Raw genomic sequence first — 13,650 nt, forward strand, 5'->3', positions numbered from 1 at the left:
ACTTAGTAAAGAATGGATTGGATGAAGCAGTGAAATAAATATACAGAATTTTACGAGTCTACATTTCATAAAGTAGAGGCAAAAGATATAAAGTAAAAGACCCACTCTCTAAAGTAACTACATTTTTGTTCTTATTTTTGTATGTCTTTTCAGGTAACATTTTAATTTATAACTCCAATATTATAGAGAATTTTCTTAAAAACACTATATCCAACAGAACCTATGATCTGTTTTAACAAAAAATGTGTAACTTCCAGTTTATAAAAAATGAAGGGGAAGCTGGGCACCGGTGGCTTACGCCTGCAATCCTAGCTACACAGGAGGCTGAGATCTAAGGATCACGGTTCAAAGCCAGCCAGGGCAAGGAAAGTCCATGAGACTCTTATCTCCAATAAACCACTAGAAAACAGGAAGTGGCGCTGTGGTTCAAGTGGTAGAGTGCTTACATTGAGCTGAAGAGCTGAGGGACAGCGCTCAAGCCCAGAGTTCAAGCCCCACGACCAACCAAAAAACAAAAAAAAAAAATGAAGGGGACAAAGAATACAGTAAACAACACAATAAGGAAAATCCAGAAGGTTGAGCATTCTGAAGATTAATTGAACTGTTATGTTTAACAGGTCAGAGTCTTAAAAAAGGAACCAACTGCTGGACGCAGGTGGCTTACACCTGTAATCCTAGCTACTAAGGAGGCTGAGATCTGAGGATCATGGTTAAAAGCCAGCCCAGGCAGGAAAGTCCGGGAGACTTTTATCTCCAATTAACCACCAGATAAAACCAGAAGTGGTGCTGTTGCTCAAGTGGTAGAGCACTAGCCTTGAGCTGAAGAGCTGAGGGACAGTGCCTAGACCAAGAGTTCAAGCAACATGACAAAAAAAAAAAAAAAAGGAACCAACTGAGAGTAAAACTGATTGGGACTATACCTCTTATTTATAACTCTGGCATCTAGCTTGGTACATGGAACACAAGAACCACTTAAACATCTTATGAGTAAGTGAATTCAATTTCTATGTTCCTACACTACCAAAATATACTTTGCTGAGACATCTGGACAACCAAAGAAAGTACCACCATATGCGGATGTATTTAACTAAACTGCTCAAATTCCTCTCATTATTTTATGTAGATGGGTCTTGGTTACATAAATAACTTGATGGACAGACTTTCTGGTAGAGATAAAATCCTGTTTCCTCAATTATCAAACATCACCCAAAATCTGACTGTTCCTCCACTACCAGCCTAATCTACTGATCCCTGACAAGAATGTTCTGCTTCTCCTTTTAAACTTTATAGTCTATTTCCAAATGACTGCCAGAACAATCCATGTAATGCATCTGTCATATCACATTGCTTCCTATTCCAACCTTCAAGGGTCCCTAATAATTTCCAGTCCTTGCCATGATCTCTCACTCACCTTCTACCATTCATTCCTCTGCTCACTCACTCTAGCTACATTGGTCTTATCTCCTGATATGCCAAGATTTCTAGCTCAATCCTCTATTCATATTTTCCCCCTACCAGTTACCGGGACTTGAACCCAGGGACTTCAGCTTGTTCAGCTTGCTTGCTCACAGCTGGTACTCTATCACTTAAAACATTCTTCTAATCTTGATTTTTTTAATTTTTAGTGTCCCAGTCCACAACAATCTTTTATATTTATTTATTTACTTCACTGTCCTAAGCTTCTTCTGCTCAAGGCCAGGACTCTACCACTTGAGCCACAGTGCCACTTCTGGCTTTTTCTGTTTGTGTGGTACTAATGAACCTACGGCTTCATGCATATGAGGTAAGCATTCTACCATTAAGCTACATTCCCAGCCCCCACCTGACACATTTCTGATAAAATAGCAACTAATATAAGTAAGGTCAATGAGGCCCTTCTTTGTTCTAAATTATTTCAACAACTGTTAGATTTTTTGCTTACTTTGTTAATATATATGTAACCCATAGATTATTTATCAATTTAAAGGGTAAAATTCATTAGCCAACTGATTTTGCATTAAGAAAATAAGTTAATCATAACAGAAATACAGTCCTATTAAATTTTGTAGGAAGATGAACAATGGATCAATCTTAAAGAATAGATCGACACTTTACAAAAATATCCTGTTAACCAAATACTTTGGAACCTAGACTTGGTTACAAAGAATGTACTGTCAGAAAAGATTTCAGTCTAATTCTTAGACTTGACCAAGCTGCTCCTCTGCTGACTGAAAAAAAAGGATATAAATTTAAACTTATTAATATTTTCTACACATACTGTAGCTATTTTAAGAAAATTTAACAAAATAAAGGGTCAAAAAACCCCGAAGGCCAATCCAGATTTGGTATCTTGCCATTAGGAACTGTAAAGATTATTTTATTTATTTATTATTTTTATTTATTTATTTTTGTCAGTCTTGGGGCCTGAACTCTGGGTCTGGGCACTGTCCCTCGGCTCTTCAGCTCAAGGCTAGCACTCTACCACTTGAGCCACATGCCACTTCCGTCTTTTTCTGCTTATGTGGTGCTGAGGAATCAAACCTAGGGCCCTCACGCATGCAAGGCAAGCACTCTACCATTGAGCCACTTTCCCATCCCCTATTTATTTTTGTCAGTCATGGGGCTTGAACTTGGGGCCTGGGTTCTGTCCCTAAGCAATTCTGTTCAAGGGTTTGAACCACTTTGAACCATAGTAATACTTCTCATTTTCTGGTGGTTAACTGGAGATAACAGTCTCACAGATTTTCCTGCCTGGGCTGGCTTCGAACAGTTATCATCAGATCTCAGCCTCCTGAGTAGCTAGAATTACAGGTATGAGCAACCAGTGTCCAGCTGAACAGTATTTTCTTGTGTTGCTGTGCCTTCTATAGTGGGAAAGCAAGTTTAGTAACTTTACATTCAGAGGAAGAGATTTTTTTTTTTTGCCAGTCATGGGGTTTGAACTTTGGGCCTGGGTGCTGTCCCTGAGTTCTTCAGCTCAAGGTGAGCGCTCTACCACTTGAGCCACAGCCCCACTTTCATTTTTCTGGTGGTTTTTTGGAGATAAGAGTCTCATGGACTTCTCCTGCCCAGGCTGGCTTTGAACCATGACCCTCAGATCTCAGCCTCCTGAGTAGCTAGGATTACAGGTATGCACCACTGGTGCCTAGCTGGAAGAAACTTTTATAAATTTGTGACTTATACAAAGCCTTTTCACTTACTGTGACCATAAGCATAAGAAAAGAGACTTGGTGGTATGACCAGCTTAACCTCTAATTGGCAACCAGTGAGTACATTTCAAGAAAAGGTTTAAGATGAAGCATAAAGTTATCATAACCTTTTGATTTCTTTACATCAGGTTCAGGCTCAGATTCTCGGATGAACTGCCCCAAGTCACTGACTCTTCCAAATGTCATCTTCCTATATAAGGATGAAAAGAAGAATATAACTGCTAACAATCAAAATCAACTTTAAGTATCTTATCCAAATCTAGGAAGCTAGAAACACAATTTATAGCTTTTCTGTTATTCTTTTTTTTTTTTTTTTGGTCATGGAGCTTGAACTCTGGGCCTGGGTGCTGCCCCTTAGGTATTCACCCAAGGCTAGTGCTCTACCACGAGCCACAGTGCCACTTCCAGTTTTCTGGTGGTTAATTGGAGATAGGAGTCTCACGGACTTTTCTGCCCAGGCTGGCTTTGAACCACGATCCTCAGATCTCAGCCTCCTGAGTATCTAGGATTACAGGTGTGAGCCAATGGCACATGGCTTGCTTTTCTGTTATTCTAAATGGGTATATTTAAAATAAAACTTTCCTCCACAGAGAGCAAAGTAATCTAATGTAATTGCATTAAAAAATCCTAAGGTTTGGTAAACTTGACAGACTAATAGATAATTCATTATTCTAAAGTGCACACACACACAAAAAGGCACAAGAACAGCCAAGACAACTTTGCAAAAGAAAAAGCCAAGTGTGGCGATACATGCTTGTAATCTAAGAACTAGGGAGGCTAAGGTGAGTAGTAGAGTGCCAGCTAAGCAAGAAAGCTGAGAAGAGCATGGCATTCTGAGTATAAGCCTTGGTACCAAAAAAAAAAAAAAAATTCAAAACAACAAATAGAAATACATTATGTTTGGTATTGAGGATATGGGAAAGTTTAGAGTACTTGGCAAATGTAAGACCCTGACTTCAAGCTCCAATACTAACCCTACAAAAAAGATTAAGTGTTACTTTTTTTTTTTTTTTGGGTCGGTCGGGGGGCTTGAACTCTGGGCCTGGGCGCTGTCCCTCAGCTCTTCAGCTCAAGGCTAGAGCTCTACCACTGGAGCCACAGGGCCACTTACAATTTTCTAGTGGTTTATTGGAGGTAAGAGTCTCATGGACTTTCTTGCCTGGGCTAGCTTTAAGCTGTGATTCTCAGATCTCAGCCTCCTGAGTAGCTAGGATTACAGGTGTGAGTCACCGGAGCCTAGCTAAATCTTACTTCTTTTGGACAGTCCTGGGGATTGAACTCAGGGGCTGGGCACTGTCCCTGAGCTTTTCTGCTCATGGCTAGTGCTTTATCACTTGAACATAGCTCTACTTCTGGCTTTTTGCTGGTTAACTGGAGGTGACAGTCTTATGGACTTCCCTGCCTGGGTTCTCAGCTTCCTGAGTAGCTAGGATTATAGGTGTCAGCCACTGGCACTCAACAACTTTTTGTCTTTATTAGTGTTACCATGTCTCATTGTGGTATTTCCATACACGCACATAATGTACTTTTCCTGAAAAGCTATTTTAACAGGTTTCATTATTCTGTTCTCATACCTACATATAAAATACTTCAGTCATAATTACTTTTTTTTTTCTCTTTTATAAGGGTCATTCTGTGTTGACCAGACTGGGTTGGATCTTACTGTGTAGTCAAGTGAGAGTTCAAGAATTGAACTCAGATCTTTGAGCTCTTGTTTAGCTTTTTCAGTCATGGCTAGTGTTCTACTACTTGGGTCATGTCTCCAGTTCTGCCTTTTGTGCAGGTTAATTACAGATAAGAATGTTTTAGATGTGTCTACAGGGTTGGCTTCAAACCATCATTTTCATATTTCAGCCTTCTGAGTAATTAGGAATATAGGCATGAGCCACCAGTATTTGGCTAAGATGTTAAATTCTTTATGAAAATTGAGACATGAGCTAAGCTTACCCTGCATATGTCCGTTGATATAAAGATTCTGGATCCAAACTTGCAGCATCCACAATTATTGCTTCATCAAAATTTTTCAGAATTTTAATACTGGCTTTTTTCACATTGGACTATAATAGAAATTGTAAAAAATTAGTATATTATTCAAAAATCAAACCAGTTTTGAGTTAGAAATACAGACAAAATTTTTTTCAGTGTTTCAACTATAATTTTTATTCAACTCCTTCACTACTAAGAAGTTTAATGGCAACAGAATGATTCTGATATGTATCCTCCGACTACACCTACAGGAGGAGAACTCACAAGACAAAAATGTGTAACAAGAATTTGTACATCAACTGGGGCTTCAACTCAGGGCCCTGGGTACTGTCCCTGAGCTTTTTTACTCAAGGCTAGTGCTCTATCACTCTGAAATACAGCACTATTCCCAGTTGGAGATAAGAGTCTTACAGACTTTCCTGCTCAGGCTAGCTTTGAACTATGATCCCCAGATCTCAGCCTGAATAGCTAGATTTTAGGCATGAGCCACTAGCACACAGCTACCAAATCTGTTTTCTTAATGACATGTACCCCAATAAATGTGCTATCCTCACAGGAATTATTCTGTTTGAAAAACTCATCCATCCAGGCAATTGTATCATGGCTAAGAAATGCAACACCCTCTTTTTTACAGAATAAATAAGAATGCTTTTGATTATTATGAGACTTGTGACAAATGAGAAATTAAACAATCCTTTCTATAGTGATTCAGTACAATAAGTTCCCCTTCTCCTACTCTTATCATTCCCACAAAAAAAACAAAAGCAAGTCAGAATTGGTATTTTCATGAAACAACTATGAGCTGACCCAAAAATTCCAGTTCTTGAAATACAATTTCAGACAGCCTTACATTTATGCACAACTTACATAGATTATTCATTACAGCATTGTTTAAAATAGCAAAAAGGGAATAACAGCTTAATGTTTATAACCTAAGGGATAGATTAATAAAACAAAATAATTAAATAGATATAAAGAGCATTCCAAAGCAGCACATAATTTAACAAATAGCTGGATACCAATCATGCCTGTAATCCTCACTACTCAGGAGGCTGAGATCTGAGGATCATGGTTCAAAGACAGCCCAGGCAGAAAAGTCCATGAGACTCTTATCTCCAGTAAACTTTTCAAAACAAGCCAGAAGTGGTGCTGAGGCTCAAGTGGTAGAGTGCTTGCCTTGAGCAAAAGAAGCTCAGAGAGCACTCAGGCCCTGAGTTCAAGCCCAGGACTAACCAAAAAAAACCCCAAAAAACAAAAAACCCCACAACAGAAACAAAAAACGAAAAGCACAAAACAAAACAAAAATAGAATAAAAGACTATTGCCCCATCAATTCAATGATATCACTATGTCTTGGGTATCAAAACCAGACATCACTAGAAAACTAAGACCTAGTACCTAAACATGTCTAATAAAAAAAGCTATTCTAGGGCTGGGAAGGTGGCTCAGTGGTAGAGCGCTTGCCTTGCATGCATGAGGCCCTGGGTTCGATTCCTCAGCACCACATAAGCAAAAAGAAAAAAGCCGGAAGTGGCGCTGTGGCTCAAGTGGTAGAGCGCTAGCCTTGAGCTGAAGAGCTGAGGGACAGCGCCCAGGCCCAGAGTTCAGGCCCCACCACTGGACCCAAAAAAAAAAAAAAAAAAAAGCCATTTTAGCTTTTATCAAAAGGCAAAATGGACAAGCTGGGTTATAGAAGTTCAAGCCTGGAATCCTAGCTACCTGGATGTAGTGATGGGAGAGTACAGTTCAAGACCAGCATAAAAATTCCATCTTGAAAAAAGGCTGGTGCAGTTGCATGCACTGGTCATCCCTCATGAAACAAAAACAGTAAGCCTAGGCAGGCTTAGGAAAAATTGAGACCCTACCTCAAAAATATTCAATGTAGCCAGGTTCTGGTGGCTTTACATCTGTAATCCTAACTACCCAGCAGGCTGAGATTGAGAGTTATGGTTCAAAGAAAGCTAGCCCAGAGAGAAAAGTGAGACTTTAATGTCCACCTAAGTAGCAAAGCCAGAAGAGGAAGTATGGTTCAAATGGTAGCACATTAGTCTTGATTGAAAAATCCAAACAAGAGCACAGGGTTCTAACTTCAAGCTCCAGTAACCATTAACCAGTAATAGCATGCACGCACGCGCACACACATGCACGCACACACACACATACGCACGCACACACACACACACACACACAATCTGCAAGCATGGCTCAAATAGTAGGGGAAGGCCCTGAGTCCAATTCTAGGACCAACAAACAAAACAACATAACAATTACACTTAGCTACCTGTCAAGTAACCCTTCTTAAGCCTCTTTTAATCATTAACCTTCCCTGTACCAAGGTAGCACTGTCCTGACTTGATAGCATAGATGAGCATTACTTTTTCTCGTTACTTTATAAATAAAAATTATAGGAGAGGAAAAGTACTCAGATAAGCCTCATTCATGGCAATAAGAACATACTGTATTAAAAAGGGTTTTAATTTGGGCTAGGAAGTTGGCTCAGTGGTAGAGCGCTTGCCTTGCATGCCTGAGGCCCTGGGTTTGATTCCTCAGCACCACATAAGCAAAAAGAAAAAAGCCAGAAGTGGCGCTGTGGCTCAAGTGGTAGAGCACTAGCCTTGAGCTGAAGAGCTGAGGGACAGCGCTCAGGCCCAGAGTTCAGGCCCCACGACTGGACCCAAAAAAAAAATATTTAAAAAAAAAGGGGGGTTTTAATTTATCTAAGGTCAAGAATCAAAAGATTCAAAATGTTGTCTATAAATAGTGACGTAAAAATTATTAATCTGTATTTTTAAGCCATGAGAAAGAACAATAGAGAATTATTTCTGGCTGTACCACTTACTATGTGATTTTAATAAAATCAGTTAACTTTATAATGTCTCCATTTGATTTCCTATCTTGGGAATAGCCCCTTCATTTGATTTAGGGGAGAATTTGATAAGGTGTGATATATGACAACACTCAACAAAAACCACAAAAAGAAATATACAATGAGTTTAAAATAAATACAATTAGTTCAAACTAAAGCTAAAAACTATTGAGTAAAATATAGTATTAAGAAACCAAACAATTACACAAAAGGCTCTTCAGATGCTATAAATATAATTTAATGTATTTAATTAGTAAGCATAAAAGCAACAATGGTAAACAGATTAATGACCTGAATTAAAAAACATGATACTTTACACTATACTATAATGGTTAATCACCACAAGTACTCTGATTAGAATTTATATTAAGTAGATTAATTTTATTTCTTGTAACTATAACAAAAAGTTATAAATAAACATGGTTTGCTACTGGTATGTGAAGGAAAAAAATTGTATGCTTTTCCTCATAATAGATGCAAACCAGATTAATACCTGAGAGGTGGAGCTATCGGAGCCTCCCGAGTGAGACTCATCTGGAAGACCTATAGAGCTATGAGCAGCCAGTGAAACATTCCCTCCAGGAAATTCGTCTCCTCGAACGGAATGGATGAGGTCATTTAAATACTTATAATAAAGATTGCTGGACAAAAAGCCAGGCAAAAAGACCTGAAATAGATGGAAAACATTATTTTAAAGTTGAAAATAAAATGCATCTCTTATATTAAACTTTACTTAAAATTCTACTACAAATATTTGTACTTTTTCCTTGCTATATTCTATTATCCCTTTGCATATACCTTTATGCCATAAAATGACAATGTATTTAATGTTGTTCCCCTGCCAAATATCTGTCATAGAAATTACACACTTCACATTTTAGAAAGCAGAATTAATTTCCATAGATTAGATATCATCTGAAACTAATTTTTTTCTTAGGGGTATGTATGTAATAAATATTTATTTATTTTTTGGGTCCAGTCGTGGGGCCTGAACTCTGGGCCTGGGCACTGTCCCTCAGCTCTTCAGCTCAAGGCTAGCGCTCTACCACTTGAGCCACAGCGCCACTTCCAGCTTTTTTCTTTTTGCTTATGTGGTGCTGAGGAATCGAACCCAGGGCCTCAGGCATGCAAGGCAAGCGCTCTACCACTGAGCCACCTTCCCAGCCCCATGTAATAAATATTTAATTTAAAGTCTTAGCCGCCAGGAGCTGGTAGCTCCTATAATCCTAACTACTCAGGAGGCTGAGATCTGAGGATTGAAGTTTGAAGACAGACTAGACAGGAAAGTCCATGAGACTCTTATCTCCAATTAACCAGCAAAAAGCCGGAAGTAGAAGTATGTTTCAAGTGGTACAGTGTACAGTGCCAATATAAGCAGAAAAGCCAAACTCAAGCGTTTGAGTTCAAGCTTGAGTGCCAACATGCACACAAAAAAAGTGTGCACATATGGATTTGTGCACCTGAACTCATTTTCCTAAGATAAATTATCAGGAGTGTAATTGCTGAGTTAAATTTTAGCTTTGAAATACTGGCCAATGTATCCTTTCAAAGAATGTTATCGATTTGCATCACCAGCAACATAGCAAAGTATCTGTGGATTAAAGATGTGACTCGTTTGCCTTTCAAAGTCAATCCCCCACACTGACAAAAAAAAGAAAGATAAAAGAAACAATAGGATTTGGCTCAGTTCTATATTCTATATTTTGGCTCAAACCTATAATTCTGCCGCCCCCAATCTTCCCCCCCTCTCCCCGCCTTAGCTACTCAGGAACTAAGATTCAGAGGACCTGGGTTCAAATCCAGTCCAGGCAGAAAGTCCATGAAATGCTGTCTCTGAAATAACCAGTAAAAAAAAACTGGGCTGGAGGTATGGCTCATGTGGTAGAGCACTAGCCAAGTGAACAAGCACAAGATACTGAATTCAAACCCTACTAGCAGCAAAAACAGCATCCCACACAGACTTTCCAATGCTTGGGCACTACTTCCCACCCAAAAAATGATTGTTAAATAAATGCCTAATGGTGCATATTGTCTTGTATTCAGTAATTGCTAGTGATGCTAAGTTTCCATGGTTATTAGTTGAACTGTTTAACAACAAAACTTCCAGTGCTTAGTATAACTGTAAATATGTATGTCTGTATTTAACATGTCTCTTTTACAGAATAGTGACTGGGAAGGGAAACATAAGTCACATTTCTTTTGTTTACCAGTATAAAAATACTATAAGCATTTCCCCCCAAGGATTTCTTTATTGAGAATAAGTAACTACATGAATTTCACATTACTGGCATAGTTATACTCAGCTAAAGTCACAAACATATTTTAACCTTCACAATGATAATCATCATCATTCTAATATACAAAGCTTACGAACTCTACGAACTGTAACAATAAAACTGTTTCTTCCAGATTGGGTGATGTGTACATTTCTTTCCTTTTGCTTAGTATCAGCTGTTCTCTTTTCTCTCTCATTTCCTCCCTCTCATCACCACCCTTGTGTTGCTTAGTTTACTTTCATGAAAGCAGTTAAATGAATTATATCCTTTTCCCATTCATATACCAAGGTTATGCTAAGTGTTCTTTAAATTATCATAGCCAGACACAGTCAGAGATACTCAGGAGGCAGAGATTGAGAGGATCATGATTTGAAGCCAGCCTGGGGAAAAACTGAGACCCTCATCTCAATAAATAAATCAGGCATGGTTAATATAAAGCCTGTAATCCCAAGTACCCACAAATCTGTAGATAGGGAGATTCATGGTTGAGGCTAGCTTGAGGAAAAGAGTGAGATTCTATCTTAAAAATAATGGGAGCAAAAAAGGGGTTGAGGTGTGTAATTCAAGGGTCAGAATACTTGCCTAGCATGAATGAGGCTCAGTTCCAAACACTAGCACAGGGGCAAAAAAATTAGAGGCAAGCCAGGTGCAGGTGGCTCACGCCTGTAATCCTAACTACTCAGGAGGCTGAGATCTGAGGATCGTGGTTCAAATCCAGCATAGGCAGGAAAGTCCATGAGATTCTTATCTCCAATTAACCTCCAGAAAACCAGATGTGGTGCTGTGGATCAAGTGGTAGAACGCTCCCACAACCAATACATAAATGAATAAATGAATAAATAAAGGCAAGTGCTGGTGCTCATGTCTGTAATCCTAGCAAATCAGGAAGCTGAGATCTAAACATCATAGTCTGAAGCTATCCCAGGCAGAAAAGTCTTTAAAAGTATTATTTTCAATTAACCAGCAAAAAGCTGGAAGAGATGCGGTTCAAGTGTAGAGCCCGAAGCTTTAGGACACAAGCCAAGCAACATCAAGAGGCTCTGACCTCAAGCCTCAGTACCAGCACACACAATCCCCCCCATAAAACAAACAACAACCCCCCCCAAAAAAAACATTTATGCAAGTTCCTAACCTAAAAACATGTAGTAAGAACCTTTTCTTTTCTTTTTTTTTTAGGTCTGGATCAGGGCTTGAATTTGGTTGGTACCTGATGCTTTTGTTCACTGGTTAAGTGTTCTATCAACTGAGCCATGCCTCCAATCCCACAAGACCATTTTTGCTCCTCCCTTCCCCCTATCATACTGGGAAGTTCTATACTTTATCTCCAGTCCGTTTTTATTTTTATTTTGAGACATGGTCTAAGTGCCCCAAACTGGCCTCACACTTGTAATTCTTCCATTTTCAGCCTTCAAGTAGCCAGGATTAAAGGCACATACAACATATACAAAGTGCTTAGCTGCATTTTGGTTTTCTCTGTATTTTAATTTTACCTCCCAGAAAGTTTACATTCTTTACATGCTATAGGTTATTCTCTGTATTTTTTTTTGTCTTTTCTTTTCTTTCTTTTTTTTTGGTACTGGGGATCGAACCCAAGACATTGCACTTGCTAGGCAAGCACTTTGCCACTGAGCTACATCCCAGCCCTAGGTTATTCTCTAAAACCAGAAAAGTTTTAATTTTAACAATGGAAAAATGATCATCTCTGGGTAATTACTGATACTGTATTATATTACTTCCAGAATTTTAATGATTTCATTTGCTATATATATATTTTAACTTTAGTCTTTTGTGTGCAGTATTATGTATCAGTGCTTAATTTTTTTCTACTTGGATACATATGGCATAAATTAGCAACATAATATGTTAATGGTAATTAACTTAATGATAACATTAACTTACCATGGACTCTGTGCAATTTGTTGCAAAATCTATTTATTTATTTATTTATTGGTATGGGTCCTGGGGTTGAACTCAGGGCCTGGGCACTGTTCTTGAGCTTCTTTGGCTCAAGGCTAGGCTCTACCACTTGAGCCACAGCTCCATTTCTGGACTTTTCTGAGTGGTTTATTGGAGATAAGAGTCTTATGGACTTTCCTGCCCAGGCTGACTTTGAACTGCAATCCTCAGATCTCAGCTTCCTAAATAGCAAGGATTACAGGTGTGAGGCACCAGTGCCCAGCTCGCAAAATTATTCTATTTTAAAAGACTAAGTGGGAGGGGGTGTAGGGGGAAGGATGGGAAGGGATGGGAAGGGGAAACAAAGGAGGGGCTACAATGCTTGATAAGAAATGTACTCATGGGGCTGGGAAGGTGGCTCAGTGGTAGAGCGCTTGCCTTGCATGCCTGAGGTCCTGGGTTCGATTCCTCAGCACCACATAAGCAAAAAGGAAAAAAGCCGGGAGTGGCGCTGTGGCTCAAGTGGTAGAGTGCTAGCCTTGAGCTGAAGAGCTGAGGGACAGCGCCCAGGCCCAGAGTTCAGGCCCCATAACCGGACCCCCCCCCCCCCGAAAAAAAATGTACTCATACAACTTTGGTGGTGGTGGGGAGGGGAAGGGAGGAGAGGGGGAGCGGGGAGGATTGGGGGGGGGGCAGGGGGTGATGGGAAGGGGAAACAAAGGAGGAGGCTACAATGCTTGATAAGAAATGTAGGGCTGGGAAGATGGCTCAGTGGTAGAACGCGTGCCTTGCATGCCTGAGGCCCTGGGTTCGATTCCTCAGCACCACATAAGCAAAAAGAAAAAAGCCGGAAGTGGCGCTGTGGCTCAAGTGGTAGAGCGCTAGCCTTGAGCTGAAGAGCTGAGGGACAGCGCCCAGGCCCAGAGTTCAGGCCCCATGACCGGACCCCCCCCCCCCCAAAAAAAAAAGAAATGTACTCATTATCTTGCCCATGTAATTGTAACCCTTTTGTACAATATTTTCACAATAAAAAAATAAAAGACTAAGTCATTTACAGGTTTTAACACTTCATTATGATCAACCTATTTGTGATACCTTGTAAGTGATCATGACATATAAAAACAGTATTTCACAAGTGACAGAACACAAGTCTAAGGGTAGAGAAATTGTTATAGTAAAGTTTTTGACAACATGGAAAACTACAAGAATTGTATCAAAGTTGGATACAAAAACACTAATTTGACATTTATAAGATGAATATTAATAAAGATACATGTACATAAAAGAAATTAATAGGTGAATGGATTACAGGTATGTAGGGCAATGGAAGAATATAAATGGGTGGGTCTAGGAATTTTCACTGTAAAATTATTTAACTTTGTTAAATGCTTGAAATTTTTCATAAAAACATTTTAGAAAAGTATAAGATATATATCTTT

General features: G+C 39.2%; 1 protein-coding gene across 3 annotated transcripts in view; it reads right to left on the bottom strand.

Annotated features, from left to right (window-relative positions):
• Akap10 (A-kinase anchoring protein 10) overlaps window positions 1–13,650 on the bottom strand; it is a 66,926-nt gene that overhangs the window by 16,158 nt on the left and 37,118 nt on the right. For all 3 annotated transcript variants that reach the window (XM_042673670.1, XM_042673669.1, XM_042673671.1), the window contains 3 exons: window positions 8,533–8,706; window positions 5,136–5,245; window positions 3,296–3,378 (listed from right to left, as the gene is read on the bottom strand). In XM_042673670.1, coding sequence (XP_042529604.1) covers window positions 3,296–3,378; window positions 5,136–5,245; window positions 8,533–8,706 — 367 coding nt within the window. The remainder of the gene's footprint in view (window positions 1–3,295; window positions 3,379–5,135; window positions 5,246–8,532; window positions 8,707–13,650) is intronic.

This window comes from Dipodomys spectabilis, unplaced genomic scaffold (assembly GCF_019054845.1).
Source record: "Dipodomys spectabilis isolate Male_0828 unplaced genomic scaffold, ASM1905484v1 ptg000018l, whole genome shotgun sequence".
In the NCBI taxonomy this organism is placed as follows: Eukaryota; Metazoa; Chordata; class Mammalia; order Rodentia; family Heteromyidae; genus Dipodomys; species Dipodomys spectabilis.